Source organism: Trachemys scripta, chromosome 6, assembly GCF_013100865.1.
Source record: "Trachemys scripta elegans isolate TJP31775 chromosome 6, CAS_Tse_1.0, whole genome shotgun sequence".
Classification (NCBI taxonomy): domain Eukaryota; kingdom Metazoa; phylum Chordata; order Testudines; family Emydidae; genus Trachemys; species Trachemys scripta.
In genome coordinates, this window is record NC_048303.1 from 123,605,697 (window position 1) to 123,627,213 (window position 21,517).

General features: G+C 46.7%; 1 protein-coding gene across 2 annotated transcripts in view; it reads left to right on the forward strand.

Moving 5' to 3' along the window:
- Nucleotides 1–21,517, forward strand: part of TRABD2A (TraB domain containing 2A) — a 110,821-nt gene that overhangs the window by 67,683 nt on the left and 21,621 nt on the right. For both annotated transcript variants that reach the window (XM_034774532.1, XM_034774531.1), the window contains exons 3-4: nt 2,890–3,036; nt 7,553–7,727. In XM_034774532.1, the coding sequence (XP_034630423.1) occupies nt 2,890–3,036; nt 7,553–7,727 (322 nt within the window). The remainder of the gene's footprint in view (nt 1–2,889; nt 3,037–7,552; nt 7,728–21,517) is intronic.

Sequence of the window (21,517 nt, forward strand, 5' to 3'; positions counted from 1 at the left end):
TTAGTAATGTCTTCTGCGAGACATTGATGGTGCTTATGAGATCTCTAATTTGGAGGAAATAAGGCCACTTGAGGTCACTGGTTCTATTAATAGAATCATAGAATATCAAGGTTGGAAGGGACCTCTGGAGGTCATCTAGTCCAACCCCCTGCTCAAAGCAGGGCCAATCCCCAACTAAATCATCCCAGCCAGGGTTTTGTCAAGCCTGACCTCAAAAACCTCTAAGGATGGAGATTCCACCATCTCCCTAGGTAACCCATTCCAGTGCTTCACCACCCTCCTAGTGAGAGTTTTTCCTAATATCCAACCTAGACTGCAATATCCCACTGCAACTTGAGACCATTGCTCCTTGTTCTGTCATCCGGTACCACTGAGAACAACCGAGCTCCATCCTCTTTGGAAACCGCCCTTCAGATAGTTGAAAGCAGCTATCAAATCCCCCCTCATTCTTCTCTTCTGCAGACTAAACAATCCCAGTTCCCTCAGCCTCTCCTCATAAGTCATGTGCTCCAGACCCCTAATCATTTTTGTTGTCCTCCGCTGGACTCTTTCCAATTTTTCCACATCCTTCTTGTAGTGTGGATTTTAGCCAAGGTAGTTGTCGAAAAGGGAGTAATGGTGCTGCATGGGCCAGTGCTGGTACCCACTTCCATCTGAAAGGTAGACTGCTGTCAAGTAGCATTCAGAGATCACTATTTACATAGTTGGGCATGGATAAAAAATTTCCTCTGGGCAGGGACATTTGTAAAAAAACAATCTCTCTGTGGCATGCTTGGATATGTTTATATACATGGATGCATAGACACCAAAACTCATCCCACAATACTCAAATTATTATTTGTATTCTCATGCTGCCTCAGAACCCTAGTCCTCGACCAGGACCCCAGTGTGGTGGGAGCTGTACAAACACAAAACAAAAAGACAGTCCCAGCCCCAGAGAATTTACAATCCAAGTATAAGACAAGTGACAACAGATGGCTACAGAGACGAGGGAGTACAGGGAAATAGTGAAACGATACTGGGCAGCCTGATCCGCAGTGGTCAGAATAACATTACGGTCATGCCAAAGTCAGGAGCTGGACAAGCTCTTTCTCTGAGTGGTGTTACACTTCACCACCTCGCACATCCTGTAGATTTGATGTTAACAATATTAATATTTATTCTAATCCTCTTTACTTACTTTGTATTCTGATGAATTTGGTATTTTGGTACATTTGTTTTATTTGGGGAAAAAATGAATAAAAATGATAAAAACACCCAATATTAATATCTATATCTTTAGTTCATGTTGAAAAGAACCAGTAGCTCTAGATGCTTTTTTGCAGTACCTGAAATAAACAACAAGCAAGAATAAATTCCACAAAGCACATGGCACAAAGCCACCCAGGCTGGAATAATTCTCTCCATATCTAGCCAGGTACATCCTTCAACCCGTCTTCTGCTCCAAAGGCAGAGAGGATGAGCTTTGCAGAATATCTGGAGGCTAGCAAATCTAGCCCCTCTTACCGCAAGGGGACCAGTTCCAGAGTTGATTTGTCCTCGTGGGAGAAGGCCTCACCCCTTTAAACCAGGGGCCTGTCAGCTTCAGCACCTCTGCTAATAGCAGCTGCCCTGAAGCGGAAGGGAAGGGAAGGGTGTTACAGGGGCGTCGTAGGTTCTGAGGACGCTGGTTTTTTATCTTTAGCTGACTTGCTCTTATGTCAGCCCAAGTCATTCCTATTGGGTACAGCAGAGGCGTGTAAAAGGCTGAGTGTCTCTGAGGCAGAGGGATTTAGGGACTGGGCTAAAGAGATCTTGTCCAGGGAACCGTAGGGAACAACCAAGCTTGGGAGCAAGGTAAGGCTGAAGATCACCTTTTCTTGGTTATATTAACAATAAAGGCAAACCTCCAGACGAGAGGAATGTCTTATCTGACCCAGTGTGTATGCACTGTGTTCAGAGCAGTTAGCACCATCCTGCTGAGATAGAGCGTCTGTCCGGTGCCAAATCCATTTAGAGCTTCTAGAGCCCCAAACCACCAACTGAAACTCAATCAGGCAGCCAATGCAGACTGTAGGCACTGTCATTACGTGCTCTCTACGGCCTTAATTCAGGAAAACATCCGTATTAAGGACAACTCCTAAGCACGTGTTTCTGTCCCATCAAAGTCAGTGAACAGGGTTGGGCTCAAGCCATATTCTTCAGTGCTTTCCCGAATTGGGATTTAAGTGAAGCCCTGCTTGCTGCAGAATACTACTTCTCACTCCTGCTTCTGAATGGCTCCAAGCGGAAGCCTGAAGCAGAGAGTGTGTGGTCTAGTCTTGAGGTGGTAAAGGCATGGTAACTGCAGCGAGGTCTGCACCCAAAAGACCCAGTAGTCCTCTTCTCACCAGGTGCTCTTGGCCTCAACTGCTGTTTGAGCAGCCCAGGATCTAGAAAGACACCACCCTCCCAAGTTGCATACCTGGATAACAAACGGTCCCTCAGTCTGCAGTGCTGGCCCTTCTGCTTGCTGCCTGCCGCTCTATCTCCATGGGTTGCACTTCAGTGTGCTAGCCCTTACCCTGGCCCCGATCTCCTTCAGATACCGAGTCACTCGTCCTATTGCACCCCCCAGGGATGTGTAGAGATGCCACAGTGTGCATCTCCTCTCCTAAGCCCAACAGCCTCCTGTATTTGGGTGAGCAGGAGGGGAGGCAGGATAGATCCACCCCCCACAAGGCCGGGGACCTGTTGTTTCTGATCTGTAAATAGCTGTGGCTCTGCAGGAAGGGTGGGGGGTGAAGTATGTGGATTACCACACTGGGAGTGGGCGTAGAGTTGAAGGTTCTTGTTCATATTGATCTTCACAACAAGTGAGTTAAGCACTTATAAGGAACTTTGTCTTTTCCTCCTTCCTCCCTCCCTCAGGTGATCTTTGCTTTGAATCAGACTCTCTTGCAGCAGGAGAGCCTCCGAGCAGGCAGTCTCCAGACCCCCTATACGACAGAGGACCTTATCGAGCATTACAACTGTGGGGACCTCAACTCCATCATCTTCAGCCATGACACTTCTCAAGTGAGTCTTGCCGCTGCACCCCCTCGTATTTCCCACCTGTCCCCGCCGGCCAGAGAATTCCCTGATTCTGCTAGTGTCCTTCAACGGACAGCGCTGCCTCCACTCCAAAAAGGTCCGAGTATTGTTACCAATAAGTGGAACCACTTATTGTTCTGTTTGGTGTCATAGAAACGTGAAGGAGAGGAAATGGGGGGGATGTTTCAAATGATTGTGCCTGCCTTCTTGTCAGGCTGTCCCTGATTTGGATTTGGGGGGGGTTCCGTTCCTCTTAGTTTGAACCTTTCTTTTCTTGCAACATGAGAGAGTTAAACGCTTTGCTCAGGAGTCCAGCCAATCCAAGCATACAAACTAGTGTTAGGGTGACCGGGTACAGCAGCAACACCTGGGCTCCCAGCATGCAAGGGGTTAACGCTGGCTTCCCTAGCATAGGTGTGCTGAGGAGGGGCTGTATACTTAACAGGGTTTGCCAGGCTGGATATACAGGTATATCTGTCCTCCACCCCTCTCCGCCCCCACGTCACCCCCGGTGGAGGTGCAATTTATAGTGGCAAAAGCACGCAGTAGAGCATAAACCATTTCCCCAAACAGAATTCGCTATACTGGCAAATAGACATTGTTGCTGGTATAACTGCATGTATTGTAGGGATTTAGCTGTGTTGGTCAGGGGTGTGATTTCTTTCACCCTCCTAACTGACACAACAATGCCGGCAAAACCTCCTGGTGTAGACCAGGCTTAAGAGGGTACGTCTACACTGCAGCTGGGAGTGACCCTCCCAGCCCAGGGAGACAGACCCGGGCAAGCTAGTCTGCTTCAGATAGCCGTGTGGATAGTGTGGCTCTGGCGGAGACTTGGTCTAGCCGCCCGAGCTCAGACCCAGGGGCTCGGGTGGGCGCGACAGCCCGAGCTCTCGCCCAAGCTGCAATGTCCACACTGCTAATTTTAGCATGTTAACTTGTCACTTGGGTGGTTGGTTTTATGCTGCAAAGCTTTGCCCCGGTTGAACACCCCTTTGCTGCTCCACTGCCATGTATTCTGCTGAGTTCTCCCTCCCCCAGGTTGCAATTACTTAGCTGTTAACACTTTGCCCCCTTCAGCCTAGAACCACAGGGTCTGCTTGCCCTCTCACTGGGGCGGTGGAACCAGTGCAGTGGAGAGGAGAATCAGGCCATAATCTTTCCTGGTGGTGAGTTCAGAATTATCACCCCCGTCCTACAGATGGGGAGAATGAGGCAGCAAGAGATTCATGGCCTGCGTTTCAAAGGTGCCGAGCAACTTCCAACTCCCCTGGATTTGATTTGCACTTGTGGGCTCTCAGCGCCTGGGAGAATCAGGCCCTGTGGCACTTGCCCCAGATGACACAGCAGGTCATTGGCAGAGGACCAGATTCTGCGTGTGAGAACACTGCTGTAGATCCGGAGAAATGTCATCCGAATTACAGCTGGTTTACACTGGGCCAGATGCTGATCCTGGTTATGCCAGTCAGGAACAGGACAAAGATCCTCTCACTCTGTCTGCTTCTCTAACCACTAGCTCACACGGTCTTTCCTTAAACAAGCCCCTTCGCAAATGTAGGTAAAGCTTGCTAACAGGCTGACTTGAGTGGCTGCTTTTCTCTCCAGCCAGGACCAGAACATGCTCTGTCCTGTACTCTGGCTTGTTGCCTGTAGACAGCGGAGTCTTCCCTGGGCTTTCCTTTGAGACAAACAGGATGTCTGACGGTTTAATTTTAGCACCAAAGCTCCGAGAGGTCACCTTTTTATTTTTTAAAGGCCCCTCTGGCATCAGGCTGTATAAGGGAAGAGTCAGTTTAGTCCCACTGGAGCGCAGGCCCAGGGTTTTTGTGCGAATAGTGACACGTGTGTGTGAGCCTCACTTTGGCACCTATGTAGCGCTGGACAAATCACAAGCATTTTAATGCCTGTTTCCCCCATCTTGGCAGTGGGGAGGGCAGTGACCTCCTCACAGTGATGGCTCATGGATTGGCTACTTCATGTTTGTCAAGCCCTTTTTGCTTCTTGGATTGTTTGCACTTCTCTGCAGTTTTTATATGTATTCCTATCGCTGTTGTGTTCGTATCGGAGCCCTGTCTCGGGACGGGGCATGCTTTGCATTTAACCCTGCTCTTCCGTAGCCTAGTTATTTGGGGGAGCCTTGCAGCAGCAAAGAGGTGTCTAAGAGGAAGTGTTGTAAGCGTAAGGGGGGGGAGGGATTACGTAGGAGGGATTACGTAGGAGGGCAGAAGGGTGTACCTGGCCTGATTTGTGTACAGTTTGTGTATTGGGGTAACTGTTAGTTAATCTGTAATCTGTTAGTTGTTAATTATCCCAGTGCAATCCTGCATGCAACTAGAATGGGTGTATAAAAGTGTTTGATAGCAGTATAGCCGTTCCACTTCCCATATGGGAAGAGCTATATTGGTATAATATGTAGGTGTGTACGTACCTGCCTCCACCTTCCGGGGATTGAGTTAATGCCGTACGGCTTTGTAGTGCAGACAAGACCTACGTAGGAGAACTGGGATGAAACAAAGAAAGATTGGGTTAGAGTGAATATCAGGAAAAATGTATGAGGCCACGTAGAGTCCGTTGTGGGAATAGTCTCCCAAGCAGCGCGATGGAAGCCCCAGTGCTCCGATACTATAAACAACAAGAAAATGCCCTGTAGGGAATCATTTGGCCTTGTCAGGGTGGTGGCTAGATAACCTCAGACATTAGACCTCTGATTACATCTGAGTGTGAGGTTCTGCCTACCAGAGTTGAGTGAGAGCTCGGTGGTGGGAGGGGTGCCCTGCTGTTCTGACATTTCCCTCTGTGGCGGAGCACGTTCAGTGGGGGGCGCTGTGGGACTGGAGCTACTGTCACGTTCAGTCCATTGTGCCACTCTCCTGGCACTGAGTGTTGTGTGCGTGTCACTGTCTCTTTGTTGTTGTGCACGCCTCACCATCGCCCCAGGTGCATTTGCAGCTGAGTGAATTGTTGGCAATGATAATAAATAACACCTAGTTCTTATGTAGCATTTTTCCTCCACAGATCTCAAAGCGCTTTACAAAGGAGGTGAGCATCATTATCCCCATCTCACAAATGACCATACAGATTAGACACGATTATTTTATAAGATTACTACAGACGATTAACCTTGTTTCCTGTCCCAAGGCGAGAACTGCCCTGTTGATACTATGCCACATGTCTGAGGGACAAGTTGCCCTTCACCTACATCAGAGTCCTTTTTCTCCACCACATAAAGCTCGCCATCAGAGACGGATTCTATGTGAGCTAGGTCAAAGAGTGACCTCCCTGGGGCCCCAATAGTCTAAATCTGTTAAAACAGCAATTCCCAACGAGTTGGACGTGATCTGGGAAGTGCTCACACCCCATTGGTGGAGAAATGACAAACAAAAAACAAAACCTGCCAAATTCTGTAGGACCAAGTGGGAGCCAACGAGGGGAAGGAAAGAGCAAGACACTGTCTTCCTCCTGGAACTCCTCACTCTTACAGCACTTACTCCCCCCGAGCCCCCTTGAATCTCGGAGATTTTGGTTTTTTAATCTCCTTCCTCTGAAGCATCAGGGATGGCCTCAGCTGGAGATGGGACTTGGATGGGGCGGACCAGGGCTCTGAGGTGGCACTGAGCATTCTCTCTCTCAGGTGCTTGACTGGCTGGTTCTTGCTCGCATGCTCAGGGTCAAACTGATTACCATATATGGGGTGGGGTCAGGAAGGAATTTCCCCCCAGGTCAGGCTGACCGTGACCTCAGGGGTTTTTCAACGTCCTCTGCAGCGTGCGGGTGCGTTATATGGGTATATCTCGTTTCATCATTTCCCTGCCATTGCAGGGGCCTTGGGCACTGGTGCACCTTGGTCCCAAAGGATGGAAAAGGTGGGGGGGGGGGGGGGAGTTGCAGCAGGCAACCACAGATGGATTTGGGGCTAGTGTGAGGGGACTGGGGACCACCTTGTAAATGATGCACATGGAGCTGGTTGAAAAATGGGAACATTTTTAATGAAAAAATTGACCCTTTTTTGGAAAAATCTTGAATTTTTTTGACCGACTCTAGTTGCTTCGTTATTATTCTCCCCCAGCCAGAGCGACTTACAGGACAGCAGGCAAATGGCTCATGTGACACTGTCCCTATGATCTTAATCTTATAACGCTTTGGGGGGGGGGAGGGTTAAGGAAAAGGTATGAAGCTAAAGATAGCCAGTGACAAATACGGATTTCTTCTAGCCGCACAAGCAGGATTCAAGAGCTACCATCTGACAAACCCAGAAAGTCTGTTTTCTTTGTATCAAGCTAAAACAAATTCAGTTGCACAGGTTGTAAAATCACATACTTGGAGAAATGGAGCATTATTAAAAAGCCACTGAGAGTGGTTTTTGTCCTGCTGTACGTGCTTTTTGTGGGGGACAAGGGGGAATGCCAGGCTCCTCAATGCCTCACCTTGACAATCTTCGTCTCCTTGGAATACACCAGTGAAATAAAGTCATTTCCCACAAAGATTTTTCTTTCTTGCCTAGGTCCCAAATTTCATTAACGCCACCCTGCCACCCAACGAGCGCATTACCGCCCAAGAGATAGACAGCTATTTCCGCCAGGAGCTCATCTATAAGCGCAATGAGAGGATGGGGAAGAGGGTGAAGGACCTGCTGGAGGAGTACCCCGACAAGAGTTTCTTCTTTGCATTTGGAGCCGGTACGTGCTAGACGAGCTCTTGAATTTGATTACTTTCTTCCTGCATTTTTACCAACTCTGCTTTCAAGCCCCAGACCCAGTTCTGAATCCCCAGGCATAACTCACTGCAGGATCAGCCCCTTCAAGGCATAACAAACCCTCTTACCTTAGTTGGTTCTTTAGACAGAGACAATTATTCAGATTAAAGATAAATGTGAACTCTTTGAAGCTCGCCCTGTAGGTAGGCAGGGTTGTTGAAGGTGCATACTTGGTTTACTGTCTCATGCTAGCTTAAGTCTGAAAAGTTAGTTGGTTGATGGGTATCTAGTTCAATCAGTAGTGTCAAGACACTTCCAATGAGATTGGGGCCCCATTGTGCTGTGCTTTGCATTTGTACTTTCTAGTTATTTTCCTAAGGAACAGTTGATTCTCATTGGTTGGTAACCATTAAAAACATGTTGATTTACAACTAAATAGAACCCTGACGCTAAATCTGATACTTCTTTTTGCTAACCAGGAGGATACAGTATATCTAGACACATTTATTTTTATTGTCTTAGAAAATGGTCAATTTTCTTATTTACTAGATGATTGATTTTCTACTCATGATTTGTGTCAAGCTGCATTGGGATTGAAATTGGTATTCAACTAAAAACGCCCCAAACCAGCATTTGCAATTTTTAAAATTACTTGAATAAAACTACATTCACGATGCTGGATACTAGTTTCTATGTAAGTTTACCAAAACACATTTTGCATTTAAAATTAACTGATTTATTGCAACAAAGTATTCTCTGTAGGTAATGTGTTGAACTAACTGTGCTCACCACATCCTTCAAGATTTTAGAACTACTAGATCATACTTTCATACCTAGTTTTTATTCATAAACTGGAAGAGGAAAACAAGCCTTCCTGCTTTTTCTTAACTTTGAACGAACTAGTCCTTGAACTGGACTAGTTGAATAAACTGAAATATTCTCTCGGCATTTGCAGAGGAGGCTACTGCTGTCAAAAACTGGTTTAGCACTTCAACCAACTCTGGTTCCAGTTGCTGAGCCAGTGACTTCCACCAGGACAGTGGTTGGACTTTCTTTAACACTTGGCAGCAAACATGTAGTGCAATATTATTTTTGCATTTAATGTAAATGATGTTATTAGATTATAGAGGTGTAGGCCTTAACATAGGTTGTCAATTTCAAATTTAATTTTAAATGTTTATTTTTAATAATCAACCTGTATTTAATTTAAATAAAAATCTGATCTAAATACAAAAAAAAAAAAAACCTTCCTTTTCATACACCCTGGTCCTTGTGCTGAAGAGCTGACAATCTAAATAGACAAGACAGGCAAAGGGGAGTGCAGGGCGGACAGAAGCACAGAAAGGGGAAATGACTTGGACCAGCCAAGAATAGAGCCCAGGTCTCCTGATTCCCAGTCTAGTGCCCTACCCACTGCCGCCCAATGAAATTTGTCTCTAAACCCTAATGGCCACTGAAAAGGGAAATGCAGCTAAAACCACGCTCAAGGAGAGCAGCATCCTGTCAAGCATGAGATGCACATGACACATCCATCTGATCAGTGGATGTTGCTTCAGTGAGGGTGGAAGGTCTAGATAAGGAAAGGGAAATATTTATCTAAATGCAGTAACAGCATTTGCAGTAAGGAGAAATCCCTACACATGCACCAGGTAGCTCTGGTTCCGGGCTATCTGCTTAGCATAACAAGGATCTCTCACACTGAGTAGGGTGGTAATGAAAGGTAGCTGATAGTATCTGTTCAGGCATGCATAACGATTGTATACATACCATCCTTCTGCACTAATACACTGCTGCATACAGCTCTCCACCCCGGAGAAAAGTGAATCAGACACAGGTTACTTGGGTTAGGGCATTCGGGGGTGTGACCAAGTTCAGACTTTGATAAATCAGCTGCCAACACCACTGGCTGAACTGTCGTGTCAAAGCAGCTTGTGAATCCCTGATGGGTTCATATTGATCATGACAGACCATAGATAGGAAACAAATGCCAGCCACAGAAGAAGAGCTAGTCCCTGCCATGTACTGCTCCAGGGATTGGGTCATAACTGAACACTGAATGGCCGGCTTCAAATACAAACAAGGTCACATGGACGCAACGGTGAGCATGAAACTAGCCTGTCCTAGAAGCACTGTCCTGGAAGGAGTAATGACCTTCCAGCAGCAGCACATGCAATGAAATGGGCAGGTATAAACCAGAAATTTAAAGATGCCTATTCCTGAGTTTTCTTCCCTATCTTCCATTTTGTTAGTTTATTTTTTCTCTCTCTCAAGACTTGTCTACACAGCAACTTACATATAGCACGCCAGGGTGTGAATCTATAGCAGGGGTGGGCAAACTACAGCCTGTGGGCCACATCCGGCCCGTGGAACCGTCCTGCCCAGCCCCCAGCCCCTCCCCCGCTGTTCCCCCTCTCCCGCAGCCTCAGCTTGCTCCGCTACCGGCGCAATGCTCTGGGCGGTGGGGCTGTGAGCTCCTGGGGCAGCGCAGCTGCAGAACCCGGCCTGACCCGGTCTCTGTGCTGTGTGGTGGCGGTGGCGTGGCATGGCTGTAGTGCCGCCAGCCACTGGTGCTCCAGGCAGCGCAGTAAGGGGACAGGGAGCAGGGGGGGTTGGATAGAGGGCAGGGGATTTCGGGGTGGTGGTCAGGGGGCGGGGGTGTGGATGGGGGCGGTGGGGTCAGAGGGCAGGGAACAGGGGGTTGAATGGGGTCAGGGGTCCTGGGGGGCAGTCAGGAAGGAGGGGGGGTGGATGGGGCAGCAGGTGGCAGTCAGGGGCAGGGGTTCTGGGGGCAGTCAGCGGACAGGGAGTGGGAGTGTGTGGATGGGGTAGGGGTTCCAGAGTGGCTGTCAGGGAACAGGGGGCGTTGGATGGGGCAGGAGTCCCAGGAGGGAGACAGATAGGAGGTGGGGGCTGGGTCACAACCCCCTCCCCTACCTGGCCCTCCATACAATTTACAAAACCCGATGCGGCCCTCAGGCTAAAAAGTTTGCCTGCCCCTGATCTACAACATAAATGTGCATCAGGTTGTTTGAAACGGGAGTACAGCAAAGTGCACTACAGAACTTTTAGTGCGTGATAGCAGGGTCCACGCAACCAGTTAGCGTGTGGCAAGCTGGCGTGCTGTACATTCATTTCACACCCTGGCTTGTCATGCAGCAACTTATTATGTAGACCACCCCTGAATATATTTGCCACTGTCGTCTTCACAGATAATCTTCTCTGGCTTGCTCAGTTCTCTGTCTCTTCCCTCTTTGGCACCTGTCGTAGATTCTTAAAAACCATTCCAAGATATTCATCCTCTCCTTCTCCTTCCTTCACTGCACCGTTCCCCTTGCTCTCTCTTCTCAACTGCCACGCTCCCTCCTCCAGTCCCCCCCTGCACTTTCTCTTCTCCCCCACCCATGTGGGAAGAGCTCTTGTACTTCTGCAAGGAAATGATGCAGTGGGAAATATCCAGCCCTGTGCCTGTTGAGCTCCAGGTGACAACAGACGCTTTGCATGCAGGCTGCAGGAAGTACACTGCTGCCTCTCACTCTCCACACACCCGTCAAACCTTTCTCAGTGTTTCCAGCATACTTTCTATGCCCCACCTGCTGGAAGTCTCCAGGCCATTAGCATTGTTTCTTCTCTTCCCTAGGGACACACACACAGGCCTGGTCTACACTACGGGGTTAGGTTGAATTTAGCCGCGTTAGGTTGATTTAAAAATGAATGCGTCCACACAACCAACCCCGTTCCGTCGACCTAAAGGGCTCTTAAAATCGATCTCTGTACTCCTCCCCGGCAAGGGGAGTAGTGGTAAAATCGACTTTGCTGGGTCGAATTTGGGGTAGTGCGGATGCAAATCGACGGTATTGGCCTCCAGAAGCTATCCCAGGGTATGTCTGCACTACAAAATAGGTTGATTTTATAGAAGTCAATTTTTAGAAATCGATTTTATACAGTCGATTTTATATGTCCACACTAAGCGCATTAAGTCGGCAGAGTGCATCCTCACTACTGTGGCTAGCATCGACTTACAGAGCGGTGCACTGTGGGTAGCTATCCCACAGTCTCCACCGCCCATTGGAATTCTGGGTTAAGCTCCCTAGAAGCACTGTCCTGGAAGGAGTAATGACCTTCCAGCAGCAGCACACGCAATGAAATGGGCAGGTATAAACCAGAAATTTAAAGATACCTATTCCTGAGTTTTCTTCCCTATCTTCCATTTTGTTAGTTTATTTTTTCTCTCTCTCAAGACTTGTCTACACAGCAACTTGCATATAGCACGCCCTGTGCTGAATGGGCAAAAACATTGTCGCGGGTGGTTTTGGGTACATGTCGTCAGTCGCCCCTTCCTCCGTGAAAGCAACGACAGACAATCCTTTCGCGACTTTTTTCCTGGGTTACCCATGCAGACACCATACCACGGCAAGCATGGAGCCCGCTCAGCTCACTGTCACACTGCTGTTGTGGGCAAGTCTACCGTGGGGGCTGCTGTGATCCAAGTAGCCAATGCAATCATTGACGTTCTGTTATCAAGGGTAGTGACTCTGGGAAATGTGCGGGCCTTTTTAGATTTTAGGGGCATCACATTCCTGTCCTTTGTCGCTGGTGAAGAAGTCTTGCAGCCATACATTCCAGTCCGGTCGGGGCTGTAACATCCCATAGCACTTCTGTGGTTGACACATGTAACAGCTCCAGGGCTCTTGCTCTTTTGCCTTGGCCGAGGTACCTTGCCCTACCCAGACCTCCAAGCATTCGACACAGGGGCACCTGCAGCAGCTGGCATTGCTACACAGCAGCAGGTCCTTGCCTTCACAGCAGACGGTGCAGTAGGACTGCTAACAGTCGTCCTCCACTGCTTCTGCTGCAACTCTGCTCTCTTGTTCCCCAGCAACAAGCTCAGGGGATCCGTACTGGTTCTCCTGGGTGCTGTTGGCAGCAGACGGTGCAGTAGGACTGGTAACCGTCCTTGTCTGACATGTAGCTTGGTCGGGGGTTCTAGGAACATCTTCCCTGCCCGGCTCCTAGCAACCTCCAGGACATGGTGTACGGCTCCATCGCTTCCCCTGCAACTCTGCTCTCCTGCTCCCCAGCGACGAGCTCGGGGGATCCGTTCATGAAGCCTGGACAGTAATAAGGAGCAGTTCAACTATAGGCTGAGCAAGTGCAGAATGGTGGTAGAATGTGCCTTTGGACATTTAAAAGCTCGCTGGCGCTGTTGGTCGGACAGCGCAACCAACATTCCCATTGTTATTGCTGCTTGCTGTGTGCTCCATAATATCTGTGAGAGTAAGGGGGAGATGTTTATGGCCGGGTGGGAGGTTGTTGCAAATCGCCTGGCGTCCGATTTTGAGCAGCCAGACACCAGGGCGATTAGAAGAGCTCAGCAAGGCGCGCTGCACATCAGAGAGGCTTTGAAAACCAGTTTCATGGCTGCCCAGGCTTCGGTGTGACAGTTGTGTGTGTTTCTCCTTGATACAAAGCCGCCCCCTTTGTTGATTTTAATTCCCTGTAAGCCAACCACCCTCCCCACTTTGAAATAAAGTAACTATTGTTTTGAAACCATGCATTCTTTCTTTATTAATTTAAAAAGAAAAATGAGATAACGGACAAGGTAGCCCAGGTGGGGTGGGGGAGGAGGGAAGGACAAGGCCACATTGCTTATTGTAGCCACACTAAAAATTAAACTGTTTGAATGACAGCCTTCTGTTCCTTGGGCCATCCTCTGGAGTGGAGTGGCTGGGTTCCTGGAGCCTCCCTCTCCGCGTTCTTGGGCGTCTGGTGAGCGGATATGGAACATGGGGAGGAGGGCAGGCGGTTATTCAGTGGATGCAGCAGGGGTCTGTGCTCTTGTTGGCTTTCCTGCAGCTCCACCAGACGCTTCATCATGTCCGTTTGCTCCCCCTTTAGCTTCAGCAGCGCGTCCTGCCGCCGCTCTTCGCGCTTACTTAATGCTTTCCTGGACTCTGCCACTGAATGCCTCCATGCATTAAGCTGTACCCATGATTTCTGAGCTCATGCAGTCCTCCCGCACTGATAGGGCACAGCTTAATGCATGGAGGCACCCACAGTGCACCACTCCGTAAGTCCATGCTAGCCACGGTAGTGAGGATGCACTCTGCCGACTCAATGCGCTTAGTGTGGACATACACAATCGACTGTATAAAATCAATTTCTAAAAATCGACTTCTATAAAATTGACCTAATTTCATAATGTAGATAGAGAGAGAGAGACACACACACACACACACACACACACACACACACACACACACACACACACACACTGTACAGGGGCCAATTTGGAAAGTATCCCATTGTCATGTCTTTCAGCGGTATTTATCTGGCCCCATCTGAGTACTCTGACTCTTTCAATGTATGTATTCTCACTGCACCCCAGCGAGGAAGGGCAGGGCTCTTACCCCCTGGGGAACTGCAGTGCAGAGAGAGGATAAGTGACGTGCTCAAGAGCATGCAGGAAACCTCTGGTGGAGCAGGAAATTGAATGCAGGTTTCCCAAGTCACATGCTAGTGCCTTTAGCCATCTTTGTATTTGGGTGCATGTCTTTGCTCTTCTCATTTATCAGTTCAATAACGCCCCTGTAGATCATGCAGAAAGCAGTACAGGCTCCAGATCATGGGTCCTGTAACTCTGGCTTGTAGTTTAAAATTCCCTAGGTCTGGCATTCAGTGTAGATTTTTATAATTGCCCTGAACTTTAGTTTAGTGCTTGGCTCATCCACAATGCCTTATGCAGTAAATGGTGTCTTCCCGGAGGTTTATTTGGATAACAGTAGGCTGGGGAAGAGGATCACTCTGTTGCAATTCAGTGTTTGCATTACTTGAGTATTTTCCTCCGTTCTTGTGCTGAAGTACCCAGAAATGCGCTTGGCACCTCATAGACCAAGGCAAGGCACAGTCCCTACACGAAAGAGCATACGCAAGTCAGGGCCATAAACAGATACAGGAGTGGGAGCGGAGAAAGGGGAGATAAAGAACAGGATGATGAAAATGGGGCCGGATCCTCAGCTGCTAAGGATAAGTGTATTTACACCAGCAGAGAATCTGCCACCAGCAGCACATTTCTATTACAAAACAAAATAAGGGTCAGCCGGGAGCCTGGGTGCATCCTCAAGTTGCCAGCTCGTGCCAAAGCTCACGCCACCATGTCTACACACCGACGTCACCCCTGCAGGTTAAGCTGCCCCGTGTTGTTATAATCACGCTTTCACTTACAGTGTAGACATCTCCAAAGAGGCCAAAGTTAAGCTAAATTGGGTGGGATGCTAGTGAGGGATGTAGGGTAAGTGCTCATTTCCAGAGGTTTAAAACATTTGGTTTTTAGAAAGGTGTAGAATTCTGTAAGGAAAGCGTAACATTGTTTTTTTGGTGTTAACTGCCCTCCGCTGAAAAACACTTTCATTTCCTACTCTCTTCTAACGAATCTTTAGTTTGGGCATGGATGGGGTGCTATTAACCTCGCCTCTTTTACCTATCTTTCCTTTGTATTTTTATCAAAACGTCATCAAACCAGAAAAAATTGATAGACCGTGTGGCTTTCAGTGGATTCAAATGCAGTTTGATGCTTTATTAGTCTGGAAGTTCGTGCAAAAAACTAGCATTAGTGCCATGTTGCGGGTGAGACTAAAGCAGTCAGAAGAGAGGAAATGCAGAGTTAATAGGAAAAGCTTAGCTTTAGCTCTTCTCTCTGTATCATGCCATAAAATATAATCTCACCTTGTATTATGAATATATTGTGATAGACCCAGACCAGTTGGGAACAGCAGAGTAGCAGAAGGGAGATATACTGGCAACTGGATAAGTAGTTTTCTGTTCCCTGAGTGACCAGAGTAGGGGCTGCTCCAGGCTAATAGACCACCTGACTCCAATTAACCTGCTAAGAGTCAGGTGAGGCAGTTAAGCACCTGACTCTAATTAAGGCCCCTCTGATGCTATAAAAGGGCTCACTCCAGTCAAGCCAGGGGAGAGGAAGTGTGTGAGAGGAACTGGGAGCAAGAGGTGTGCAAGAAGCTGAGAGTGAGTAGGCATACTGCTGGAGGACTGAGGAGCACAAGCGTTATCAGACATCAGGAGGAAGGTCTGGTGGTGAGGACAAAGAAGGTGTTGGGAGGAGGCCATGGGGAAGTAGCACAGGGAGTTGTAGGTGTCGTGCAACTGTACCAGGAGGCACTTTAAACAGCTGCAGTCCACAGGACCCTGGGCTGGAACCCAGAGTAGAGGACGGGCCTGGGTTCCCCCCATACCTCCCAACTCCTGATCAAACACAGGAGGAATTAACCTGGACTATAGCTTCTACCAGAGGGGAAGGTCTCTAGACTGTTTCCTGACCCACAGGATGAATCTGTGAAGCGAGCAAATCCACCAATAAGCGCAGGACCCACCAAGGTAGAGGAGGAACTTTGTCAGAATATGTTGACCTTTTAATTGCATAAGCCTTGACGGAGGGTAGGGGGTAAAGATGGACCCTGCACAGCTTCACTGATGTCCAATGGATTCTGCACAGGTCAACATTAGCCGATCTCCATACAAAATCATGGCTGTAAACTCCAATTTCTTATGCTATGCCACACGTTCTGAGTTAAGGTATAGTAGAGTCCATGTTCAGACCTGGCTTATTTTGTAGATTTCATTGAGAGTTTAGAGAAACAAACACTTGTCCTATATATTTTTGTGAGACATTTTTCACTCATCGTTCAGTTACAGAACCAGTTTTTTAACACAAACATAAATGTAAAAACAAAACAAAATAAAAAAACCCAAACCACCAAACAAACTAGCGGAGCAGATTTTGATGAAACGTTCCAGAAAGTCTTGCCTCTTGCCAAGACAGAACTTAGAAGGGGAAGCCTGTGTTTTGGGAGCTGTTAATGAGCTCCCCCCATCAGTCCATGCCATCCATACAGTTGAAAGATTTCACTGGGGGGCAGCTGATAAGAGTTAAATGCTGACCTGTGTGAGTAAAAGGTGGAGAAGGTCCCAGCCTGCCCCCTTGTGCTCACAACAGTTGACCTCAGTGAGAGGTTTGGCCCACTGAATTTTTTAAACCCTGGGACAATTCCTTTTTGTCTCTGAGGTGTTTCCTCTCTGTTCCTACTGAAAAAAACAAGGGCTATATTATTCTGAAACGATTAACACAGACTGAATGTTGGCAAACTGTCAGTAAGGCTACAAAAAGAAGGGCTATGGTCAAAATTTCTTCCTTTACCAACAAAAATCAACCGATTACTTAAGGAAATAAAGAAGCTGTTTACTTACTATAACTCAGATTTGTATGACATTAAATCTCCAGGGAATGCTATTTTCTTTCCCTAAGTTTTTGTTTTGTTCTTGTTTTTACAGACTGCCCAGAAAGGGGAATTGGCATGAACAGCCCGATTAGCCAATGTCTGAATTAACAATTCAGCAAGTCTTTAGAGACTTAACATCTCAGAAACACCAGGTCTTACTAGTTTTCCTGCTGAATCAAGCAGCATAGTGACTTAATATGCTCTAAATTCAAATTAATTCACAGACAGTCCAGCACCATCTAAGACATGTACTAAAAGGAGCAGTCATGATGAGGGAGAAGGTTTGTAGGTTATCACAGAAGCGGGATTGTCGCTGACCAAGTGCACAACTGGTAAATAGGTGCTAGGTTGTAATAGGAGAGGGACTTGGTTAGAAAGAAAAATGACAGCTGCTGTTTAAGCCAATGCCTACTGGAGTCAATGGAAAGGCTCCCACTGACTTCACTGGGCTTTAAATATGACCATAAGGGACTTGGCAGACCCATCGGTGTGAAAGACTCTCTACCATGCCATGGGAATTTTAGATGGTCAGCCCTGTGGGGCAGGAATTGTCATGTCCTGTATATTTGTCCAGCACCTAGAGGAATGGGGTCCCACCCTGATTGACCTCTAGGCATTACTGCAATAGAAATGTTAATTAGTATCAGTTCTTATGATTTGTTTATTGTTTTGAAAAAAAGATGCAATTTAGGCCAAGAAGCCTGAAGAATCTAAATTAAAAGGGAAAGTCGTAATTGTGACTGGGTTTACAGCCTGCGGGACAGAGGAGATTGATGACATGAGCTAGCAGAAATATTTGTAAAACAAAAGAATGAATTCAAAGACAGGATACATTTGTCGTACTTGTAGGGAGGTTTTAAAAAACACTAAGGAACATACGGTAGGATTTTCAGTTACCTAGGCAAGTTGGGAGCCTGATTCCCCTTGAAGGTCAACTGGAGTTAGGAGAGTAACTTGCTCAGGCACTTTTGAAATTCTCACCTACAATCTAAATAATCAGAATTGGGACTCCAGGAGTAAATAGGGAATGCAGCCAAAGCTACTTTGTGCAAAGGGTGCTAAATTTACGCAGTAAGTTACTGGAAAAGCCAACAGATGCAAAGTAGAAAGACATTCAAGAAACACACTTGGGCCTGAAAAAGAAGAGCGATTTGGAAAAAAAACCAAACCAAACCCAAAAAGGAGCAGGCAAGTGAGATCACGATAAACCAGATTAAGTCAATTTTGCCTCTCCCTGTATGTGAAGGGCCTGATTCCCCCCTGTGCTACTCCGCTTCTGGGATGCGGGATCATTTTGAGCTCCATGAGTGGAATAGAAGGGCGGATTCCCAGAAGGTGTGTGATCCGATCCAAGAGTGGCCGATCCAACTTGGCAGCTTTTCTGTCTGTTTCCTCAGTAGCTTCTGAGACTACAGCTAGTGTAGGATTATCGTAATGACAGTCTCCAACGGGGATGTAGTCTGTGGAAGCAGGAACCATTTCCAAAGCCCCAGGGGTCACACGAAGGGCACTCGTCCTGGAGTCTATGACAAATATACATAGTTGAAGTTATGACTGTGCAAAAATACCCCTTCCAAGGCATCAGTGAAATCTTCAAAATAAGGTAAGTTAGAAGAGAGAGAGAGAGAGAGCTCCTCAGAGCATATCTCGATGGTGGTCAGCTGACAACTCCTTGTCTGTGCTAGAGTTCCCTCATTGGTAGCAGTGGTGGGAGATGGTTTCTAAAAAAGGCTAGTGTAGACATGTCCCCAAAGCCCTTTCTCTGGAAATCTTCCACCACTGGGCTACCACCAACACAGCTCCCTCCAATGATAGCAACCGTGAGAACACTCATGCAAAACAGGGTGTAGGAGTTTTTACCACCAAGTTTCCTAATGATGCCGGTCTTGCAGTCATGGTGATAAAAGCATGAGCAGCCAGTTTACATTAATACCTCCATCACTGGTAGGGCTGGCGCAGTTGCAGCGAGGAGATTTCCAGCAAAATGCCAGTGCAGATACACCATTGATAGGCAAGCTGCCAGAATGGAAAGGTTCTCTCTCTCTCTCTCTCAAATAAAACCTTGGAGATCTCACTAATATTTTCTTTTGTGCATTAAACTTGGGACCTGATCATACAGACTTTACTTGGGAAAATCTTCCTTTAAGCCATGATTTACTTAGTTGTCCGGCATTCAGCGTTTAAGACGTGTTCTGAAATAAGTGACCCACACATTGGCCAAGGGATCTAAATCTATCCACAGAGACTGCTGGGTAGAAAGGCAGCTTGATATGATTTATGACTGTGTTTTGGATTAGGGAAATTGCAGCTTTATTAAATCAAATTTGGAAATAATATGTAACTGCATCCTCTGTATTGTACAAGGCCTTAAGCACAACAATTCCGAGAAAGATTCATATTCAAATAAGTGAACCACAATCCAAGTAAATCTAGAAAGACTGCCAAATCTGCCCATATGAATGCCAGCAATCGCCTATGCATTAGTTGTTTGCATGGGAAAATGTAAAAAGTAAAATGTCACTTTTTTTTTTCACCCTGCTAGTAGGAAACACAGGCCACACATTTGGGGTTTTCTTTAACTCTTTCAGTGAAACAAGTATATAGGAGGTGTATACTGTAGGGATGTCAGAGTATAAAGAATGCATCTATTTATTTATTTATTAGGGTGTTTATTACTTTGCAATAAACAAGAATCCATGCAATGCCTTGGATGCCTTTGATACACTGTTAAAATGACACCCAATAAGCAGATCTGTTAGTTACCCCAAGATCAAATCAAATAACCCTGCAACAACATAAGTATAACAAAAACTAATTAACCTCCCCAGCAGAGTCCAACACCACTGTTGCTCAGTCCTACCCAGTCTAGCAGAAATCAATCCAGGAGGCACTCGATCTGCAAGGAGGATATATTCCTTTGGAATTTGCCTTGATGATGATGAAGAAGAAATATGGTGGCAAAAAAGCCATGTGACCTTGGTCTGCGTCTGCAGAAGCATCACAACATGGAAAAGGAAGGCTTTAAATGCAGCTCTAATATCTAATCTAAAGAATCTTTCCATTGACTTCAGTGGGCTTTGGATTGGGGCCCTTGTTTTCCTGTCTCCAGCAGGTGGAAACAACTCTTGCAGCTGGTTACGCCAGATTTGTATTTTTCTTATGATGAATTCTTCCCAAGTCTTTCCTTTCTGGCAGGATTAGATTCTAGAGTATGGTGCTTCCTGGCAGTCCATCCTCCCTCCTCGCCCCACACATGAATCAGGTCAGTCTGTGAGAAGGTAGCCCTCTCTGGTTCTAAAAGACCCGTGAGCCTAGAGCACAGCCCCAAACTCAGCTGAACTAAATCAGGAGTGTGGGACCTGGTGAGATTTTATTTGTTTTGCACTTTTTCTTTTTTCCACTTTTCACCTAATTGCCTGAAGGCATCTTGTGCATCTGCAGCTGGCTGGCACATCAATTTCCCAAATTTAGGAGGAGGCCAGGAGAATCCAGGCAGGTTGTTGAATGGAAGTAGCTACATTTCAAAAGAGCATCTTAATGGTATGAACTTTAAGGGCCAGAATATCAAGAACTCTCAGGACCTGTTGGAAATAACAGCAAATTCCCCCACTGAAAACACTGGGAGCTTAGCTTTTGAAAATCTGGGTACCTTCGTTTAGGGGCCTAACTGGGAGCTGTTGGATACTGAGACCTTTCTTGAAAATCTGGCCCTGAAAGTATTCGATCAAAGCAACAAAAAGACTTGACTGTAAAATGTGGCTTTGGTCACTGGAAAAAGCAGCATTTTTATAAATTTATGGAACTTCCCTATTTCAGTAAATGGACTGAATACACGAAAATATTTTGAAAGTAACTTCAGAGAGAGATTCTGAGAACTTCTCGTCCAGGAATAGAGGTTAATAAACAACTTTGGCAAGAGTCCACAAGTCCTGCTACACAGGTATTAACTGAAGAAGCAACTGAATCTTGTCCATAAGGAAGTGAGCCAATGGAGAAGTGACAAACACGGATACCTGAGTCCAGCTGGACTCTGAAAGTGTGTTCTCTGCTTTCAGTAAATTGGGTGAGAACGAAAGTCACTCCTATAAATGGAGGCCTGGAATTACTTTCAGTGAGGGTTGTGGTTTTGTTTTGTTTTGTTTTGTTTTTTTAATCTGGAATAGTTATACCAGTACAACCCCAGTGTAGATGCAGTTATACCGGTATAAGGCAACTTATTTTCCTTCCTGAATAGGAATATTATATAAAGCACCTTTATACTGATAGAACTGGTGTATTAGGTAGGGGGCTGTGCACTTTAACTAGACAGGTATAGTTAAACCTTTACAACTTTTGTGTGGGGACAAGCCCTTAAACAACTTAGGGCTTGTCTATACTTATGCGCTGGTTCGGCGGCAGGCAGTCGAACTTCTGGGTTCGATTTATCGCATCTTGTCTGGACGCGATAAATCGAACCCAGAAGTGCTCCCCGTCAACTCCG